Genomic DNA, 23,495 nt, shown 5'->3' with positions numbered 1-23,495 from the left:
AAGCCCATCCGGTAATGAAGACTGCTGCCTGTGAAGTATTTCAAAATCATTTCCACATCCTTCCACCTCTGATGTCGATTTCAAGTTCTGTAGCCAAGCTTCTTCTACTTTCATCCTCTCCAATGCCAGCTCAAGGTGAGAGAAGAATCTTTCACCCACCCAGACACTGGGCTCACTTGCTCCTAGAGCTCTTTATTAAGAACACAATTATAATAATAAAATGTCCACTGTTAGCTTCCAAAGTTTAAGATTTTTCTTAAACTTAGCCAAAGAGTCCACAAAGTGACTATTTTCCTCTTGATTCATGTGGTTCTCTTCCCCATTGCCCTGAGCAGTGCCTACCCTGTGGCCAAGGTCCCCTCCATATGGGGCTTCAGCCCTCTCCTGCTTACCAGGGCTCCTAGACCAGGGTGCACGTGGGGACACTGGGGAAGATAACGGGTTTAAGCCTCTGCTTTTCTATAGCTATTTTAGGGCAAATATTTCTCTCATCAAGCTAGAAAAAAATAAGTGTACTTCTCTCGGAGCACTAGGGAGAATGGCTTTTAAGCAGAAAACACTACCCAGGGTCTTCCCCTCTGGAGAAAAATTCCTCCGCAATGCCTCTAGGCGGTTCAGGTTCATATTGAATCTGGCCCTGTTCATCAAGGGCATAAAGGGAAATCGTAGACAGTGCAATTCCAGAAGACTGGCTGTTAGACATGACTTTTCAAATAAAAAAAGAAAACGGCTTGAGAAATAAGGGGTGTTTTTATTAATCTTACCACCCTAAATCTGTAGTCTATTCCCCAAATACAGCAGCTTGCAGAGCTCCTACATTTTCAGGATTTAAAAAATTGTGTTGTATCAGGCTTTGATATATTGTATTAACATATATTTGTTTTCACAATTTACAGCAAATAATTTTCTTTTATATTTTCTGTAAGAGAGACCCCTCCCCGATTCAGCATTCCAGCGTGTTGATGGGACAGGAAAGGATGAGGTTCTGCAGTCTGTAGTCCCACTGGCCACTGAGGAGGCTCTGTGTCAGCACCACGGGCAATGATCTCGGTGGAAGGTGCTTCTACTGCTGGTTCATGGTGCTCAGGAAAAGCTTGGTTTTAAATTTTGGTTTTTATTTGATTTAGGAGGTCTACTCCCTTAATGCGCTAGAGATCCACGGACTATAGCGGCTTGTAGTATAATCTATAGTTAAGCCTAACAAAAGTTAAAATGTAACTACTGAACCATGGTGAAAGTTAATATTGGACAGAGCACACCATCTTGAGGGGCCTGCAGAAGAATCCAGTTTAACTGTGTACACACACACCTCCCGGCTCTTAATCTTTCGGGCGACTCTAATATCGCTTCCTTAGGTTGGGATTCACGTGAAGCACTGCCTCACCCAACCCAAACTCGGCTATACCTCTGAACTTGTCAGTGCCCTAATTAAACATTTCTGCATTTATTCCCTGCTCTGTGCCAGGCACAGGTGTTGGCCGGGGATGGAAGCCATGCTTCCCTGAAGGCCAAAGTAGCGAGCAGCTCCTGGCGGCCAAGAAGCCAACGCCTTTCTCCCTACATCTCAGTGCGCAGCCTGGGGGGCAGCTATTTTAACCAAATTCCTCCACCAGCGAGCCAGGCTGACCACCTGTCTTGGCGGAGTGAGGACTGGTACACCGGCAGGACAGCAAGGAGGAGCATGAGAGCCACCAAGGAGCACAGCACGGTGAGAAGAGCTGGAGCCCATTCATGGCCAAGGCTTGGTCACACCTAATGATCTTAACCCTTGTCTATTCCCCAGGCCTCACCCACAGTGGGAGACTCTTGAGTGGCAAAGTGGAATCATTACTTTTTCAAAGATTCTCTGGTTCTGAAATGAGGCTACAGCACATGGATTCTGATAGCTTTCAGCACATTCTGATGGAAGCATGAGCCGCGGAGACTCCGAATTCTTGTCCACCTTAGCACATCATGTGGAATCAGGAGGTAGGACTTGGCTTAACGTGCTTCTTTTGTTGCAGAGATCTAGCAATGTCCAACTACTTCCCGGGCTTTATATTCTTGGTAATGGGGGTGGCCGTGTGACTTTTCAATGACCTACCTGCTCAAGTGAATTGCTTGGCCACACTGGTCACGTTTGCTAGAAATTCTGACCCAGGTAATTTCCAAAAAGGAAATAAAAAAACTCAAGGGAAATAATACCTTAATCTTCCTTCTGCTGCTTCGTCCTGAGCAGAGGGAACATGGGCTCATAAGAACTAACAACAAGGGGGTTCTAAAGTACTCACCGCGGACAATCTGGCAGACCGTCTGGTGGGCTACAAAGGAAATGAAAAAAATATGTATTCATATTATACCAAACCAAGTTGGTTTTTAAAAATTCATTCCTGATATCTGACTTTGTTGAAAGAGTATAATGGTATGGCTCCCATTACCCTCTCCAGGTGGGCACTTCAAGTGCCCTGGGTACCACAATACTCAAGAGGAAGTTTTCTAAAGACGTGTAGACACACTGTTCAAAGAAATGGCCTCTCCTAACTAAGGGTGTTGTGGGCAAGAAAAAGAAAGGAAGATTAATTTAGGTTCTGACCCATAATCTCCTTTTGTGATAAAACGAATAACAGGAGCATTGAGGAGCTATTTAAGAACTAGTTCCAATCTGACTCTTGTTCCTTACAAACAGAACTAAAACTTACACATTAATACAAAAAAAGACGTATATAATTGTGTAGAAACAAAAGTAGGAGTTCCCTGACTTGTTACTATGCTAGAAAGGAAAATGATGATAAATCTTAGGCAGTTAACAAGAAAGACTTCCTTTTACCTGTAACAGGTATTTATATTTATTTATCTGCTAAATGCATATGTTTAATTAAAGATTTAAACAGAGTAAAAAGCCCACTAATCTTTTTTTGATAAAGATTTTTAAAAATTTATTCATTTGAGAGAGAGAGAATGAGCGAGAGCACGAGCGGGGGGGAGGGTCGGGGGAGGAGAAGCAGACTCCCGGCTGAGCAGACGTGGGGCTCAATCCCAGGACCCTGAGATCATGACCTGAGCCGAAGGCAGATGCTTAACTGACTAAGCCACCCAGGTGCCCCCAAAATTCACTCATCTTTTAATTTGGACGTTTAGAAAATTTAGAAAAACTGGATTGAGATTGGTATTTTTCAGGAAATCTTTTCTCTTCAAGGACAGCACAAATTAAGCAAATGAGACTGCAAAGAAAATTTAAAATAGCCAAACTGTTGTAGGCATTTCAGAAAGAAGCACACAGAACTGATATTCTACTTACCATCAGCAAAAGATGGCTCCCCAAGGGATTTCACATTCTGAAAGTACAACTGCCTTTCTTTAAAAGTGTTCCAGAAATAAATACTCCATACTTTTTGTCTGTTGTACTCACTGCTCTGTCTCTGGCAGAACACAGTGTATGTTCCACCTAACATATAGTAGATTCTCAAAAGGATGTGCTGAAAAAATGAACTCGATCTTTTCCCTAATTCTTGCTGCCTTATGCAGACTTTGCCTCATTACGATAGCTTAAATGTTTCAAATAATTGTTTTAAGGGGGTCAGCAAAAATGGTCAGTAGGAACCCGTGCCACAACTGCAAGGAATTATGGAATTCTTGAAGCCGTGCTTAGGTCAGTGCAGGTCAGCTGGTCAGGCCAAACTGGAAGAAATATTTCTTGCCATCTTCACATCTAAGAACTTTCTTCCTGAAAATAGCCGGAGGAAGCTGAATTCATCTTTCTTTAAACTACGGAAGAAAACGAAGGGCCAGAGCCTCCATGTATAATTTTAACCCTGGGGTCTCAGGGAAAAAAAGCAGAGCCGGACTTCCGGCCAGCTAACAGAACATGCAGAGACTGGAGACGGTGCCGGTGAAGTGGCGGCCGTGATATATTCCCTGCACAGGGTAAGAGGATGTACAGCTCGACGCTTAGTACGTGAGGACTGCCTGTATCAGATGCTCCATAGGAAATACCATGGTGTCTGCCAGGATTATCACGGATGCATTCATGACAAGGCACCCATGAGTCACAGGGAACCAGAACCCAAATCCTGTGACGCCTTTCTCAGGAGGGTTAACTGCAATGAACTGGGTGGGTATCACCAAAGAAAAGACAACATTAGCAATTGAACCAGCCAGCAAGTAACTTGTGCTTCTTCAAAATGCTCTCGGAGCATCCACTAATTACCAAACAGAGCTCAGCTTTGATGCTTCTGTATGGCCTCAAGAACTACCCCACCCTCTCCCAGGTGAAGCCCCGCTGGTAGAAGAGTGCTCAGAAAGAGACACTCTGAGAGAAAAAATGGCCACCTCTATGCTCAAGAGGGGTGAACGGACCTTATCTCGATCCCTCTCCAGCTGGTGTCTACGTATGTACGGCATCGGCCTCACCTCACTGGTCACCTCATCTGTCTCATGTCTGTACCCCTACTGCACAAGACCCTCTTCTCTGGCAGTTCTGTAGCTCCAGTGCCCAGCGGGGGCCCTCACTAAATGCTGAGGTGAGCAGAATGCATATGCACCAGAAATGTGTAGTAGTGGGAACTGGAGGGGAGCCGTGCCGAGGCCACTGCTCAGCTACTGTCCGGGATGGGATCTGAAAAGACTCCAAATACACTACTACTTAAACTGCCTTCCTATCCACCAAGTAGTGGTCGGGAGTAAAATCTCATAGAAGCGAGGCCAAATCATGTGAAAAATTTCCCAACCCTGGTGCTGCAGTTCCTCTCCTCTCCATGTGAACCCTTGAGCATACCGAAGAGGCAGACGTCAGAGACCGCTTTGGGATTTCCAGAGATACTCCAACCCCAAGCAAGCACTATTCTGCGGGGCCCAAAAGCCGTTCTGATCCAGAGGACTCCCTACGTTTTTTTAATTCAGGCCCAGTACAAGAGTTTCAAAATAACAAGCCTAGGAAATTAATGCAAAAACAAGGTCTGCCTCTCCAGGCTGTCAAAACCAACCGTCTCGAAAAAGCACATCTTTTACTGTAAAATCATTTCATGACTTTCTGTCTAAAATTTACTGGCTCTTCTTTCTATGCTATTTAAAAAGGACTTTTCTTAAATTTCCCTTTCCAGTGACCATAAGAGATTTTCTTTTCACTGCAAACAGTGGAGGCTGAGACAGACCTTGCACTCACAGGCAGCAGCTTATGCATGCAAGTTTGTTCACCTTCCCGGAAGCTTCCATCAGCTTGCACAGCCTTAAAATCTATAAATGACCGGGCTGTATTTATTGGCTATAACATGGACGAGACTGCCAGTTTTTTCTCCTTAAAGCACTAGCATTTTAAGTATTCATTTGAGACTCAGACCGTTGGGCAGGACCACTATGAAAAAAAAAAAAAAGTAAGAATTTCTCTCAATTTGTTGACTGACTCCTTGTGAGAAGTGGCCAAAAGAGTGGTTCTCAGAGGAGGAAAGAAGACTTTCAGAATGACACGTCACCAAGAATTACAGAGACAAGATATGGGAGGGTTTGTCACTGCGGTGTATAGGGGCTGGGCACAATGAAATTTTTTAATAAGCATTTGAGTAACTGATCACTCCCTGGGTTGGAGCAAATTCTGGTGAAGGCTACTCTGAAAGACACAGAGTCTTTTACTTTAGCATCCTGGTTGCAAAAGAACATGGAAGTCTAATTTCACTACAACTAAGTTCACTGGGATAGTTGGATTCAAGTAGAATCACTGGACTTTGCTGAATACTGCTTGAAACATATGGGCCATTCCAATGGGATTTGGAAGTATGTTTATTTTTATAAGATTTCTTAATGCTCCTAAGCCTGACCATGTACAGATCTTCCTCAACTTCCAATGGAGTTACATCCTCATAAACCCATCGTAAGTTGAGAATGCATTTAATACACTCAACCTACCAAACATCATAGCTTAGCCTAGCCTCTCTTAAATGTGCCCAGAACATGTATATTAGCCTACAGTTGGGCAACGTTATCTTACACAAAGCCTGTTTTATAATAAAGTGTTGAATACCCCACGTAATTTATTGAATACCATCCTGAAAGTGAAAAACAGAACGGTTGTCTAGGTACAGAAGGGTTGTACACGGATGGGTTGTCGACTCTCGCAATCGTAGGGCTGCCTGGGAGCTGCGGCTCATGGCCACCTCCCAGCATCACAGGCGAGCGTCACACCACATAAAGATAGCCTGGGAAAAGAGCAAAACCGAAAGCATGGTTTCTACTGAATGAGCATTGCTTTCGCACCACAGTAAAGCCAAAAAATTGTAAGTCAGACCATCACAAGTCAGGGACCATGTGTACTCAAAGGCAAAGCCAGAAGTCAAGTTGCTCTTAATTTCCAAAGACGAATGAGAAGCCAAATAGAAATTACCTTTTTGGAAAACTGGGAAGTGGGGAAAGATGGATAGCAGAGCCTTGGCTGGGGAATGGAAAGGACAGAAAAATGGCACTGGATAACCAGATTTACGATTACCACAAAAGTGGCATGAGGACATAGGATTTTGAATCAGGAGACTCAGATATTTTTCCTGGTTTTGCAATACACAAGTTGTGACATCTGTGGAAAATAATGTATTTCTCTCAGGACCTTGTTTCCTCTAGTAAAGCTGGAAATAGTAATATCTGCCTGTTATCAAACATAGCATTTCCCTGATACTCATTATTCCCTTTCCTGGCTTTATTTTTCTTCATAGCAAATATCCAGTGATTTTATTTTACTCTCTTTCTCTTTCCACTAAAATGGAAGCTCCATGAAGGAAGAGATTTTGGCTTCTTTTGTTCACTGTGGAATCTGCAGAGCCTAGAACAGTGCTTGGCACATTACAGGTGCACAATACATTTCTGTTGAGGAATGAATGTACTCTGCCCTCATTTCAGGGTTATTGTAATGATCAGATAAAATAATGAACATGAAAGGGCTTTGTAAACTGCCAAGTGTGATGCTTTTAACATATTTTTGTGGTCGCTTATTGTCCAAAAACTATACTCTGCACCATGCCCTTGAAATATCATGGCAGTGGAAGAGGATTTTCAAAAGAGGATCCCTCTTTGTAACTGATACCTATTCCCCATAGTCAAGCCTGTGCATATTCAATGACATAACTAGAAAATTCAGTCAATTCAGTGGGGGGAAAAAAATCAATCAATATACTGTCTGACAGTTCTTACCCTAACCCACCAGCTAACTGACTGACCTTTTCACTTCTCAAACAATTGTGCTGATGTCCTGAAGACAAATCATGAGTTTTAATCTGGTCTTGGCTTAAATGACATGGTAAGAGTTTTTTCTAGGAACAATTTTTGTTAGCAATAATATATATAATAACATAAAGTAAATTGTTAAAAATAATATAAAATATATAAATAACACAAATAATTAAAATTCTGAGGCTAAAATAATACGTATAAGACAGCTGGATAAGCAAGAATCTCTTACATATATTCTAACCAGCTTGACTGCTCTGTGTAGAAGGATTGGAAAGACTGTTTACACTATCCAAGATCTATTGTGTGTAATGGTTTCTAGGTTTTCTGACTGACAGATCAATTTAAATAGCAGTTCCTAAGGAAAAATCCAAATGCGGTTTGTGTCCAAATCTAAAAATTACATTAAGATTTGTTACACTTAGCCAACTGTCCTACAAATTACATTTTGCCATTTTCAGGAAAATCCATGCATTTGTCATTTTTTGGTTGATTCTAGTGTTTGTTTAGTAACTTGACATGGGACCACAAACTTCACCTCCCAAACTCTGTTAGACACTGAATGCTGGAAATGATGGTGGGGCCTTGGTTACAGGCAGTTTTGTTTGTTTTGCTTTTAAATTAATTTAGTTATAGATTCTGTTAAAGATTTTCCATTTGGCAGAACAAATTCCCTTGTACAAATTTTGTGGAGGGGTTCTGCTATCATGACAAACTCCTCTGAATTATTAAACCACAGTATGAATCACCCAAAGAATCTATAACCAGATACTGTTTCTGTCTTTCACATGACCCTTTTAGTTTATAAGCTCAAGGGTGAGAGCTGCAGTTTTTTTACACACTGTAAAGCTCTGTGCAAAAGTGAATGGTTGTCATCAGAGTTAGCATCTAATCTGCTACTTTTTCATCCATCTGCTTTTAGAAGTTCATATTACCACGGTGGGTAAATGCAACCATCTCTCTCCAATTCTTAGCTTTTTGGAGGTTTCTGTACTTTATTTTATTTTATTTTTTTGAGTCCATTTTTTTTATTAATATATAATGTATTATTTGTTTCAGGGGTACAGGTCTGTGATTCATCATTCTTATACAATTCACAGCGCTCACCTTAGCACATACCCTTTAATACACAGTTTCTTTGAACTGTTACTTAATTAACTATCCTAAGCCCTAAGAATTTTCCTGATTAAAAAAAAACTTTAATATTTTGACATCTTGTGTGTCTTTTCACAGTTTTTTACTTTAGAGATGACTCCTTTTAGGCAAATATTCAGCATTAAAAAAAGGAATTTATAATTCACTCATTGGAGCAGAGAATTTATTAAATCAACAGTCTTTCATTTCCTTGCTGTGAAAGGCAGACTTTGTTCTCCTTGATGAATTTACCTATTATCTCGCTCTTTGCCCAGAAGGAATTCTCAGTATCCACTTTACGAGATAGCAGGACCGACAGGTAGAAACATAAACAACATAGTAAGTGGAAAATGCTGCACCACTGTACCCAACTGAAATTTACCTAGGCCAAGAGACACTCCACAGTGACACTTTTATCTCTGGTTTACGTAGTCTCAACAACCTTACTCAGAATTGCATTCACTCAGATGTAGACAATCCTAACAATATTTAAAAATTTCAGTTATAATAATTAGGGGCGCCTGGGTGGCTCAGTTGGTTAAGCGACTGCCTTCGGCTCAGGTCATGATCTCAGGGTCCTGGGATCGAGCCCCGCATCGGGCTCCCTGCTCGGCGGGAAGCCTGCTTCTCCCTCTCCCACTCCCCCTGTTTGTGTTCCCTCTCTCGCTGCCTCTCTCTGTCAAATAAATAAATAAAATCTTTAAAAAAAAAAAAAAAAAATTTCAGTTATAATAATTAAATACAGGATGTCAAAGATACACTTACCTCCTGTTTAGTTACTTTGGATCCATCCTTGCCCTCTGTATTCTCCGGAGACTAGAAAGAAAATATTTCAGTGAATTGTATTTAAAAGGGAAAGCACACATTTGAGGCAGATTTGAAAAAAATAGCTATTTCAATTCACAGGACCACATAAGTCAACAGATATTTTGTGGAGAAAAAGTTAAGTTTGTAAGAGGATACATTTTACACACATGCACACGCGCACACACACACACACACACACAGCATTTATCTGCACAACTGCTCTAATCTTAAAACAGGAGTGGTGCAAGAGCTGATACGCACCCCTGTTTTTAATGGGCACTCACCCTACGTCATTTTCATTGATTTTTGATGATTCCACCACTAGTTAAAGAACAGAGACCCAGTGGCCAGAGGCAGCAGTGCCAGGAACCACCACACGTTCCAGGCACTTTGTTTCTCTAAGATGAGGGCAGGATGCTAAGAAAGCTCAGCCTGAGCACAAAAGCATATTTTTGTCCCATACTCGCCTCGCTTTGATTTCTAGCCCGCTTCTTGATATGACTTGACAAATGTGTCATGGATTATTATTCTTCCATTATCAACTCCAGCATCTCTACCGAACTCCCAGCCTTGGCCGGACAGCCCAACGCCAGGCCACCCCAGCTGGTTTGTTTCCTGATTTTGACCCACCCCCTGGGGCAGCACCTGTCACCCCGGTGACAGCTCAAATCTGACTCCTTTATGTAAGTACAACAGTGCATACAACTGAGGGAAAAATATCCTTAGATGTAGGTGACACACTGCAGATCCCAATATATTTTTACTGGCTAAAGGCAGTAAATAAGATGAAAACGATTAAGCTAATTAGAAAATTAAACTATTTCACATATTTTAAAACCATATAAATGTGGAAGGTGATTACCCAATCTCTATGACAGGTGGGCAGAAGATATGAATAGAGTTTCTGAGAGAAAAAATACAAATAGCAAACTGACATTTGGCATACTGCTTGGCTTGAGCAAAATGAAACGGCTATGTGGTAATGCCTCATCTGATAAAATGAGGAAAAAATTATAAAGATAATAAAACCCACTGTTTGGTGGGCCTCGTGACACTGTAAATTAATATGATATTTTCAAAGAACAAACTGGCAATCTGAGAAAGAACACAGGACTAATCATATAATGATCCAGTAATTCCAGTTTTGGAACCAGGACTCAAAGACAGACTGTAAAAATACCGTTTTAGTTGTACTGTTTTTAATAAGGAGTAACTGGAAACCACTCACATGATTAGTAAATAATAGAGAAATATTTAAGTAAACTATGTAATTATTAATGCAATGGGATTAAAAATAGTTAGGCTGTGTGAATACATAGAAAGTCCACATAAGATAACGCTAAGTTAAAAAAAAAACAGGTTATAAAATAACATGTAAAACATAGATCAGAAGTAGATAAAGTCTTTTAGAAAGTCAAAAGCTTTTCTTCAAGGCAGATGACCTAGTAAACCTTCAGTTCTCCCTGAGGCTGTCCACAGCCTCTCTCTCCACAGTCTGTCAGTTCACCTCTCTCCAGAACCTCGCATGTGCATGGAGTTCTTTTCTTTTCTTTTCTTTTTTCCCTCCCTTCCTTCCTTCCTTCCTCCCTCCCTCCCTTCCTTCCTGATTTATTTATTTATTTGAGAGAGAGAGGGAGAGAGAGCGCACCCACACAAGCGAGGGGAGGAGCAGAGGGAGATGGAGACAAGCAGACAAGCAGGGAGCTGGAGGCAGGACTCGATCTCACGACCCAGAGATCATGACCTGAGCCAAAACCAAGAGTCAGACACTTAACCAACTGAGCTGCCCAGGCGCTTCTCATGAAGTTCTTGTTTACCAAATGAACCAACCATTTTCCCCTCTTCCCTGATACCTTCTCTATCATGAAGGGAAACAGAGCTTCTCTTTTCTGTTCCCCACTCTCTTGCACAGGAATTTCTAATTCACAGATCTTGCTATATCAGCCGGCCAAGTTGGAGAGAGCAAAACCTTACAAAGTGTGAGCATATGAAGATAGTCCATACGTGGACCATTTGACTTTGCTCAATTCTATGCTACAAACTCGACACTCTGGCCACAAATGAGATCCTCTGTCAAGAAGTGCTGGGCTCTCGGGGGCGCCTGGGTGGCTCAGTCGTTAAGCTTCTGCCTTCAGCTCAGGTCATGATCTCCAGGTCCTGGGATCGAGCCCCGCATCAGGCTCCCTGCTTAGCGGGGGGTCTGCTTCTCCCTCTCCCTCTGCCTCTCCCCACTGCTCCTACTCTCTCTCTCTCTCTCTCTATATCTCTCTGTCTCAAATGAATAAATAAATAAAAAAAATTCTTTAAAAAAAAAAAGAAGTGCTGGGCTTTCATTCACACCTGTTAGGCCAGTTGGTACCCCAGTTCAGTCTGGGGTATCCACCTGTAACTGGTAGGTATTTAAAGAAGTAGCACACAGTTATTCTGATGTTAATTGACGTTAAAAAAGTTAAAAATGGATGTTAATGACATAATTCCAATATTCTTCTATGCAGTGCATTATTGACAGCAATATGATTGGGGGATCACTTTCTAAACACTGACCTAAGTCAAATGCAAATAACTGGAAAAAAAAAAAAGAAACCTGGAAAGATGCCACACACACAAAAAACAGGTATAGCTGAAAATGTTAATGGCTTCAGATGAATGAATGTAAGAGTGGAAATGTGAAGAGTTACAACTCAAGGCAAAGCTGGTTTCTCTGGCAATCTCTCCATAAGGGCTTTCTATTAACAAGCACATAACAAATTTAGAAACAAGCCAAATGATCTTTACCCTGGGATCAGTGTGGTACTGTAGCATGAATGCAGGTCAGGACAAGGGCTTGAATGCTGGCTCTCTACCTAGAGTCTCTTCATCCGTGAATGACGGATGATAATGACATCGAACTCCCAAGCATCATGCTTAAGACCAAGTGAGATGTTAGAGCATTTCATAGACAGTGAATTGTTATACAGATGTTATGCAACGAAATATGTATCTTAATGAGTCTTTAAATTATCAAATGTCAAATTATATTCAACAGAACCTTAAAGGTGAACACATCCAGATTCCCTGTAACCTTGTCATCTGTTTTTGAACAGGGTAACATAGAGTAATTTCAGAAGGACTTACCATCTCAGACTGTCTTATCACACACCCTGTCCACCTTTAACACTTAGCCATGAGGCTGGGGACAGGAAGGAGGGTACGGTATGAAGGGATTGAAACAGAAGCCCAAAGTTTTTGTCCCAAGAGATTGTGAGGAATAAAAACAAAGGGGGAAATGGGGATTGGGGGTGTACACTGATGATCTCAGACGTCCTTCAACCTTCTAGCAGGCTGATGGGAAGGATGAGGTGAGTGTGAGGAATTCCAAGGCAGAATGGTTCTCGTCTCACTTCCCAGGACAGAGCAGGCTTGTGCTAATCCAGTTTGAATCCAGAATGGTCAAGAGGGTAGAGAACCATAGTCAAACAAAAAGGTCTCATTCACATATGTGAGGCTACTTCAGTACCTGAGTGGCAAGGGTAGCGAACTGAGAGCCAGGAGGGGGGTGGCAGACAAACATGGTGGCCAGATGGAAGGCACAGCAGGGATTCTAGAAGTTTGGAGTACCACTGAGAGCTTATCTGAAGGCAAGTCAGCAGGAAGGTGGATCACTGAACACCTGGTGACCAGATGGGGACAGAGAATCGGCCAAGAAGGCATGAACTTTGGCAAAAATCAACAGGTAGTTGAACTTGTTTGAATTACAGATTCTGAAAATAAAAGTAGGCACATTGAAATAAAAAAGAAAAAACCCTCAAAACATAAGCTCTAGACCAGGGACAGAAGAAATAATAAACTATCATAGACTGCTGAGTAATTAGCTCAGAGTGCAATAAAGAGCAACAAAGTAATGAACACTATGCAAGAGAGGTTAGCAGACACGGTTAATTGAGAAGCTCCACATATACCTAACAGACAATTCAGAAGCCAGGAACAGAGGTACTAGTAGCAAGGCAAAGACATGGTGGCTGAGAATTTTCCCAAATTGAAGTCATGAGTCTCCAGATTGAAAGCTTACGCCAAAGAACAAACTGGAAACAAAACAAATAAATACAATGAAACATGAAGTAGTAAAACTATAGTAAAGTGAGAAAAATCTTAGAAATTATCAGTTAAAAGATGGATTATCTACAAAGAATTACTTCTCACCAGCAACTACAAATGTAAGAAATATGGAGTAATGTTCAAGTAGTTGATGGTAACTATCAACCTAGAACCTTATACCCAGCTATCATTTAAGAATGAAGGAAAAATAAAGATATCTCAGAATACAGATACTTAAGACAGTTAACCATCAATAGAACCTTCCTTTCAATGAAGACCTGTTACTAATGGATCAAATTTAGCAATTATAAAAATGAATTCAGATGGAAGCAAAGTATATATGAATTAAGTATGAAATACTGGTAAATCTAATTAACTATTACTTGTAGATAATGCCTATTTTTTTTGTGTTTAAAAAAGTTTCAATAGAAATCCTAGACCAGTGCTGTCCTATAGAAATAATAACATGTAATTCCAGATTTTCTAATAGCCACATTAAAAAAGTATGAAGAAACAGATGAAATTAATTTTAATATTTAACTGAATCTATCTAAAATTATATCATTTCAATGTGTTACCAATTCACAAATTATTGAGGTATTTTACAAAGCTTTCTGATACTAAATCTTCAAAATGCAGCATGTACTTTACACTTAACATAAGCACATCTCCACTCAAATGCTAGGTTTTCACCAGAGTACCTGATCTATATTTAGAGTTCATAAAGTTTATAGTAGTTTCACATATCCAGGTTGTTCCAAACGTATTTAAATTTTTTCAATAACTTAATCTAATACAAGTTTTTGAATTTAAATTGATCAAAATTGAAATTTAAAAAATTCAGCTCATTTTTTTTTTAAAGAGTGCTTAACTGACTCATGTAGCTAGTGGCTACCATACTGAACAGCATAGTTCTAGACCATAATAACCACAAAAAATGAGAGCAGAATGAATAGATGAGAAGTTAAAGCATGCTAGAGTCCTGGTTTTGTTCTGAGGATGATACAGACACAGAATCATTTTAGACTTTGTTAAAATAAAATTTAAAGGGGCGCCTGAGTGGCTCAGTCGTTAAGCATCTGCCTTCGGCTCAGGTCATGATCTCAGGGTCCTGGGATCGAGCCCCGCATCGGGCTCCCTGCTCCGCTGGAAGCCTGCTTCTCCCCTTCCCACTCCCCCTGCTTGTGTTCCCTTTCGCTGTGTCTCTCTCTGTCAAATAAATAAATAAAATCTTTAAAAAAAATAAATAAAATAAAATTTAAAGATAGCCCTTAAAATTTTTAACATAAGGAACAGAATCTATAAACTTCCAAATCAGGAGGAGTGGAATAAAGCACATTTTAACAAAAAATTGAGAAAAGAAAAGGACAAATAATAAATAAAAACCATAAAATAAGTCCTTAGAAAAAGTCCAAATACATTAGTAATCACAATATACCTAAACAAATTATACTCATCCATTTTAATGTCAAGTGACAGAAGGAGAAAAACAGAATAATATATGTATATGATTCCACTTTTACAAATTTTAAAACATGCACAAATCAATATTAAGGATTTATATATGACACACATATCATAAAAGTATAAAATCATGGACTGGAAGGATACACAACAAATTCATGATAATGGTTACCTCTAGGGAGGCTGATAAGGGATGCGAACCAAGGGGATGTTTCTAAGGAAACTTCAACTTTATCTGTAACATTTTATTTAAAAAATATCTGAAGCAAAATGATAACACTAAAATTTGTGAAATTTGAGAGGTGGGTAAATGAATATATTATTTTCTGGATTTTTCTGTATTTAAATTTTTTCCAAATAAAAATATTAGCAATGTTGAGGGAAAAAAAGACTAGAAGCAAACTTGTTCCATTAAGTCTAGTTTAACTGTGCCCTAACACAAATTCATGACTAGGTTTATCCACAGCATTTTCTGCACTTCTTAAGTGACTTATAAATCTGGTTTATATAATGACTCTTTCTTTTCTGTTCAAGACATATTCATAATTGCTTCAACTGGGTTCATAGGAAGGCACTGGAGTGGGCAAGATGGTTAAGCCAAGAGCAAGACCCCATGAATGTGAACACTCCTTGGGCTAGTGTAGGAGGAGAGCTGACAGGGGAAGGATGGATTCCTTCAGCAGCTGACCAACTGTACCATCCCCATTCTTTCCCTACACAGACATGCCTGAGCCCTGCACATGAGGATGCGAAAATGTACTAAGGGGACACAACCATTCTCCTGAAGACTAAACAAACCAGCAGTCCTTATCAGGAAACCAAGAAAAGAAACTTGGAATTTTTATTCCACAGATGATCCATAAGGAATCAACAGGAAAAACTGCCTGATTGTCTTCCAGTAAAGAGCAGTTACCACCAGATAGAGGGGCACCAGGGTAGTGGTGGTGTTACACCAGATTTTCTCCCTCCAAACTCAGGAAGATATCAGAGAGGATGGGAAAGTCCTTATACCCTTCAAGAGTTGCTTGGGAACAATTCAAAGGGCATGAGCCTGTGGATTATCAGTGCGGAGAAAGACACTGACCGTGTGGCCGACAGCTGGGGCGTGTAAGGCTAGTACCTGGCTTGCGCCATCGTTCTAAGCCACACAAGACAAGAAAGGGGAAGGCTCAGGCTTCTTGCAACAAGTGCAGGGCCTTATATTAAAGATCCAAAAATTCTTTATTGGTTAAGTGTCAGCCCTTAGAGATTTTCTTCTAAGATTTTAAGTGACAAGGGATTTGTAAGTTAAGTGAATTACTTGAGAGCCTAGAGTACGTATGAAATTCAAGTAACCATTTTCCAGCAGCCATAGAACAAATCCAGTCTCAACTCCTGGGTTGTCCATGCTAATGTGGGAAAGCTGGGAGCAGATATAACAATGCACATAAACCAATAATTACTTCTTTTAACCTGGGGAATGTATTACTTTGAGGTGATTCTTCTCTAACTTGCTCGCCAATATTTTTTTAAGCCTCTTCATTATTATTTAAAATTTCTTTAAAAATTAATTTACATTTTCTGTTACAAACCCAAGGCTGGAGAAAAGAAGCAGTCTAAGAGTGAGCTGGTTAGCAGAGGAAATATCCAAATAACCCACCCAGAGAAATGTGCATAAAACGAACTCTGCTGCTCTTCTGCTAAAATGAATATATAATTCAACTATTTGATTAACACAGTGTTAATTTCCCCCCAAATGGGGGCACTACCCATGAAATTCTTTTTTTTTAAGATTTTATTTATTTATTTGACAGAGAGAAACACAGCGAGAGAGGGAACACAAGCAGTGGGAATGGGAGAGGGAGAAGCAGGCTTCCCTCGGAGCAGGGAGCCCAATGCGGGGCTCGATCCAGGACACTGGGATCATGACCTGGGCTGAAGGCAGACACTTAACGACTGAGCCACCCAGGCACCCCTATCCATGAAATTCTTGAGGTTTTCTAAATAACAGGTAGTTCTCTTAAATTCAAATATTCCATGACACATGAAACGGACACATGAAACAGACACATTTAAATTTTTATTTAAGCCACCTGGATCATTATTTAACATTAGCATGGTTGTTTTTCATTCATTCTGTAGGTCTGTTTGGGATCCTCCAATACTGCATAACTTTTTAAAATAATCTTTAAAAACCCAATACTTAGAATTGAGAGATCACGTTAAGAGGGTTAATAATCAAACTAATGTTAAATTCCTCTGCTACCTCCTTCCTTGCTTATGTCTATTAATTTCATCAACTTCTATAAACCCAAATTCATTTACTGAGGTCACGTCAGGCTAGTATGTCTTCCCACAATGTTATTTTGTTGTTAGAGATAAAAGTAATTGAGTTAAAAACGGTGTTGTAAAACACTGGATGAACTGAAATAAATAGAAACTACCTTTTTTTTCTGAGGGATACCTTTAGGGAAAATATCTCACATTGTATTCAGGTATAAAAGGTAACAAAAAGTAAAAGACAAAGCCATGTTCTAGGATCTTCGGTGAAATTTTATTAGCGTAAATATATATAATGCAATAATGGAAGTTTATCTTTAATATGAAATAAACGTTAAACATTTCACACATCTCTTTGGTCTGAATTGCCTCTTCCACCTGAGTTTTTCATGTGAGTGGTTTTGTACAGATGGGAAAGCACCTGGCTGAAGTCAGAAGCCTGAATTCCGGTCTGGCTCACATCTCACTTCCCTCTGCCCGAGTTTCTTCACAAGTACAACTGAAAGACGATGGGCCTGAAGATCTCATTTTCCTGACTTACTTAGCTGCTCGTGTACTTATTAATCACACTACAGAAGTGTCACTGTGTATATTATAGGGATGCCTATAGGTACTGGGGTCTTGGAAAAGGACAAAACAATGGATCCTAAATAATAATAATAATAATAATAATAAATAATGTATATATTGCACTTACGTGCAAGGCAATGATGTAAATGTTTTAATCCTCACCACAATCCTGTGAAGTTGGTAAAGTAGCATCATGTCCGTTTTATAAATGAGGAATTGAGACCAGAGAGGTTAAGTAATTTGCTCAAGATTACTTAGCTGGTAATCTTGCCGGTAAGGGGAGACCTAGGATTCAGAGCCAGGTAGGCTGGCTCAGAGTTCATTCTCTTAAGCACTACACCTCTCAGAGTGGTTTGTGTTAGTTTTCTGAATTTCAAAATTGGCTGCACATCTAGGATGCTAGAAGAGCAAAAGGTTTCCAGATTGGGAAATATTTTAATATGTAGATCAAGTGGAAGAGCATATAATATGCAGTGGAATGTTTCCTATCCCCCCTCATTGGTGAGCCTCTTGGAATAATAAACAATTCCCCATTAAAAATACTCTACGTTGAGATGCACAAAAAGTACCATTCTGGATTTCTGAATGGTCACATAGATAAAAGTATTTTCACCTTACTATTAAAACTAAAGACAAAACACCAAATCATTTCTATTAGTTTTTATAGCGCTTGACATTTTTCAATGACTTTTACTTGTATTTGGTCCTCTCAACAGCATAGGAATATACATGGGTGACCTTAATTAACATTCCCATTTTACAGACAAAGAATAAAAGTTCAAAGAGGTCAGGTGACTTTCCCCTGGTAAAGAGGAGGTGGAGTCCACACTAGATCCAAGTTTTCCAACTTTTATACCAGGGATCTTTCCAGATGGTTACTCTGTTTTCCTATTTGCCCAGATATGAATTAATTTCTAGCAAATGGTAAACACAGTTACGATGTTCCCTGCATTTTTGCAAAACTGATATTCAGCGAGGTCTGATGTGATTGACATGTGACCACAAAAAGGGGGATAAAAAAATTAAAAATTGTAATTAAGAGGAGGTAAAGGAAAGCAATGAGAAGTAGAAAGAATATAGTTTTAAAAAATGTATTCTATGGAACACATATAGAACTTCAGAAGGAGTCTTCAAACTTCACATTTTGATCACCTCAAATCTTTGGTATGTTTATCTCCCACATACACCATGCTTAATACTCATGACTTCCCACAAAGTAGAATTTAACTAATTCTGTACAGTATTGTAAAAAAAACACAGCTTATACCCAAAAAGAAAAAAAGAAAGAGAGAAAATAAAAATAAATAAGAAACCCAACACCTCTCAGGGTAGACTTCGTATTTATCTTTGCATGGGGTCAGAATAATCAAAATATAATTTTAAAATAAAATCACCTTACAGTATACCTCTTAAAAATAACTTTTGTAATTAAACATTAATCTTGGTAATCCAGAACCTGAAATAAATTCAGTCCTAGGTCCAAAAGGTTTTCTAAACTATAAAGCTTTTATTCTTATTCTTATTTGAAGAGTTCTAAAAACAAAAGCACCTGCTCATTTTTTTAAATCCAATGACTAAGTAACGGTAACATAATATTTACATTACAACCTCTCAATATATTATATACTATGCCAGGGTACTTATGTGTTTCTGATCACAGGGGAGTATCCCTGTTATTCTATATAGAACAAATTAATGAAGACAATATATCTTGGAAATAGTAAATCCAGCAGTTTATGGTAACTGGAGAAAATAATTGAGTCTTAGACTCTCGATACTCAAAGATACCAATATGAGGACATTGTGCATATACGTATTTTGCATATGACCCTAAGATCCATTAGTTAACTGAAATACCCAGAAGGCTTCATGGCAATGTGCCTCTCCAATGGAGCAGATGCCTGGACCCTGACACCAACCTTAGGGCATGATCACAGAGAGTGATGACTTGGGTAAGCTGGACTGGAACCTAGAAAAAAAGGCATCAGCCTAGGTCTTAATAAAGACAACATTTAATCAAATGAACACTCGCGTATTTATATAACTCTTGATTCTTCCTTGTTTCATTCACTGAGCATTTTAGTTTAAGTAAAAATACATGAGGTTCTCAGAAATAAACATTTATGGGAAGTACTGTGGTATAATAGTTAAGAGCAAAATTCTTGGGTAAAAGAGGTTGGCTTAGAATTCCTGGTTCTATTACCTCCTCGCTGCGTGACCTGCGGGGAATTCCTTCATCTTACTAAATCCTAATATTCTCTTGTGTGTATGAGAAAGGCCGTAGGGCTCGGCAGTTAAAACCACAGGCTCTGGAGCCAGACTGCCAGGACTGCAGTCCCAGCTGGGCCATTTCTTATCACTGGGGCCTTCTTTAAGATGGCAGTTTGAAGAGTACATATACCTTACTGGGTGGTTGGGAGGATTTCGTTCATTAATGCAAAGTGCTCAGACAGTGCCTGAGTTATAGGAAGCCATCTAAATGTTATTTATCGTGGCTGTCATTATCGTATCTGTGAGATGAGAATTGCCTCATATAACTGTTATGAGAAAAAAACATGAAATAATATGAAATTACACCATAATAGTTCCCCTATATGTTTGTTCCTAATAGCTTCACATACTTTGGTTTAAAATAAGATGCCTAATGAATACAAAGCATATAATACCTAAGGTCTGGTACATCCAGGCATTCAATAAATGGTAGCTATTTAAATTTTAATAGTAATAAATATATTTGTATGTCATTACTGATAGGTTTCCCTTAAAGTATTAAATTTTGCAACCAATTTTGAAATTTAAAACCGTTTTTCCTGTTTCCCTACTTCTGAATATGTGTATCATTTACTTTATGTGTGATCAAATATGTATTTGCCTTTGGCACGTCTAAATGGCCCTGTTTTCTGGATGTGTCCACAAGATATAATAATACAGGACGCAAGGAACCAATACTTGATGTGACTGAACTCTTCTAAGAAGACAGTGAAATGGGCAAAAAATAAGCAGCCAGTGAAAAAGGAATTCAACATTTTGATTTGGTTTGTTATCTTCAACACTGATTTCTAAATTACTCAGGAGACTAACATCATATTTCAACATACTAGGTACTGTGAAAGCAGACAGCTAAAATGGTTTTTATTTCAGTCACCATTTCCAAATTGTACCCTGCAGGAAAGTGGAATATATTTAACTTTGGTGTAAACAAAGCAGTGTTTTAGGTGGAAAATACAGGAAAAGAGGATCACTTGATAACTGATTTGCCAAGGGAATTTTAATGTTATATGGAGATATTTTTAAACATATTTTTTTCTTTGAGAAAAACCAACCATGTAAAAATGCACCAGGTTAAAGCTTATGTTCCTTCAAAAACACTGCATTTGTTATCTGTGTGTTGAACATCTACTTCTAGAACTGCAGTTAATTAAACATGCAGGGTGAGATCTACCTGCTCTCCAGCCACTGTGTGTGCCATTTGTCCTCCTACAATATGGAAGCATGGGGCTTATCATAAGCCTATTTCACTGCAGTTCTCTGAATAATTGAAAATATCATTTTTGCAATAATGAACATCCATTGACTGTTTTACACACACCAGGTGTTACGCTAAGTACTTTGCATTCACCATCTCATTTAATTCCCCCAACAACCCAATGAGGTAGAACATATTTGTATCCCTGTTTTACAGACAAGAAAACTGAGTCTTAGAGAATTAGGAATTTCAAAGTTTAGGAAGGAGTTAAGCAATGTCCCCTAAATCATACAGCTAGTAAACAGTACATGTCAGAACCATACCAGGCTACCTCCTCACCATGTATATGAAATAATTCAACTTACTCCTTTCTTCCCTTGAAAATGATTCACTCGTGCACTTGTTCAACAAATAGTTCTACTACCTGCGCTAGGGGCATGGGATATTAGAACCATCAGAACCAACTCATGGTCAAGTCAAATTAGGACGATTACGAAGTTAATTCCAAATTAGGTAATTAAATAACGTATGCTAATTTAGAAACATGGTGCTTGTCAGACAACCATCTTTAAAATACAAGACGGTGGTTAAAAGAAAGGCATAAAGGCCATGAAGTCACTTAATCTTTACTAATGAGGGAGGGCAGTTACTGCACACAATGTAATCTCAACTGCTAACAGGCTTGAATTTAACTTCCTTATACTTCAAAGAAAGCAAGACTTCACAGAAAAGACCAATGACAGATCACCTTTAATAACAAACTAGCACTGATCCTCCTGAGATTAAAAAAAAAAAAAAAAAAAGGCTATAACCTCCAGCCCTTTTAACCAAACAACTTCTAGTCAGTGTTTTTTCTTCAGACATGTGGTCTGGCTAAGCCTTTGAACTCTCATAGCCTTTCTTGTGGCTCATTATCATTTTTTGCCATGAATTATAAGTACTTACATATGTCTATTACCTACCCTATCAGACTAAAAGATCCTTAAAAATGAGGGCATTTACTTATTCACTTCAAAGAGGGTTGGGAAAAAACCCAATTCACATATTTTCCCAACATGATGGTGCTTTGCATAAAGGTGATGCTCAATAAATGTTTATTTAACATGAAATAAGTGAATCAATGAATAAAATGTACAAGCCTGTCATTTTGGAGCCTTTACTCAAACATAGGTACCATATCAATATTAACTCAATTAAACTCAGCAAGCATTTATGGATAGCATACTACATGTAGTTAGGCCCTTTCATATTCATACTAGAAAACTCAATATGGTTAAGAAGGTTATTCATCCTAAATTGATTTATAGATTCAATTCAATCCCTATTAAAATTATGGGAGGTGTTTTTGTAGAAGTTTATAAGCTGATTCTAAAATTTATATGGAATTGCAAAGAACATAATAGACAAAAGAATTTTAAAAAAGAAGAACAAAGTAGAGGACTGATACTACCAGAATTCAGATCTTACTAAAAACCATAATAATCATGACAATGTGGTACTGACATAAGGGCAGACTTACAGACAATGGAATATAACTGAGAACCCAGAAAGAAACCTTTACATTTATGATGGAATTGGTTTTCCACAAAGGTACCTAAGCAATTTAGTGGGAAAAGGATGGTCTTTTCAACAATTGGTATTGGGAAAACTGGCTATCAACATGCAAAAAAACCAACCAAACAAACAAAAAAAACCAACGAGACAGAGTGAATTTAAACCCTATCTCACACTAGATACAATATTAACTCAAAGTGGATCACAGAACTAAATATAAGAGTGAAAACTATAAAACTTCTAGGAGAAAATATTTTTGACTCTGGATTAGGCAAAGATTTATTAGACGTGACACTAAATGGATTTTATCAAAATAAAAAAACTTCTGTTTTTCAAAAGACATCATTAAGACAAATTATTTTACAAAGTCACAGACTGGAAGAAAGTATCTACAAACCATACAGCTAATAAAGGACTTGTATTTGGAGTATTTACAGAACTCTAACAACTCAGTAAGACTAAAAACCTAGTTAAAATATGGGCAAAATATCTGAATAGACATTTCACCTAAGAGATACATTATGCTAGTAAGCACATGAAAAGATGCTTGTCATTAGTTATTATGGAAATGTAAATTAAATTTATTAGAATGGCTATAAGCATAAGAAGTGACAATACCAGGTATGAGCAAAGATGTAGAGACACGGGAACCCTCATCCACTGATGGTATGTACTTTGGAAAATAGTTTGAAAGTTTCTTAAAATGTTAAAAACAGACTGTCATACCGCCCACCAGTTCTATGGTTAGGAAACTTCCCAAGAAAAATGAAAATATGCCCATGAAAGACCTACAGATCAATATTCACGGCATCATTATTCATAATAACTGAAAACCAGAACAATCCAAATGTCCATCCATTTGTGAAAGGATAAACGATGGAATATCATTGGGCAACAGAAAAGAAAGTAGTACTGATTCATGCTACAGCATGTATGGACCTCAAAAACATTATGCTGAAAGAAACCAGACACAAAAGGCTGT

General features: G+C 38.8%; 1 protein-coding gene across 3 annotated transcripts in view; it reads right to left on the bottom strand.

Moving 5' to 3' along the window:
- Positions 1-23,495, bottom strand: part of HMGN3 (high mobility group nucleosomal binding domain 3) — a 31,128-nt gene that overhangs the window by 2,980 nt on the left and 4,653 nt on the right. For all 3 annotated transcript variants that reach the window (XM_078055055.1, XM_078055056.1, XM_078055057.1), the window contains exons 2-3: positions 9,085-9,135; positions 2,271-2,300 (exon numbers count right to left, since the gene is read on the bottom strand). In XM_078055055.1, the coding sequence (XP_077911181.1) occupies positions 2,271-2,300; positions 9,085-9,135 (81 nt within the window). The remainder of the gene's footprint in view (positions 1-2,270; positions 2,301-9,084; positions 9,136-23,495) is intronic.

Source organism: Halichoerus grypus, chromosome 9, assembly GCF_964656455.1.
Source record: "Halichoerus grypus chromosome 9, mHalGry1.hap1.1, whole genome shotgun sequence".
Taxonomy (NCBI): Eukaryota; Metazoa; Chordata; class Mammalia; order Carnivora; family Phocidae; genus Halichoerus; species Halichoerus grypus.
This window is presented reverse-complemented; position numbering and strand designations above follow the sequence as displayed.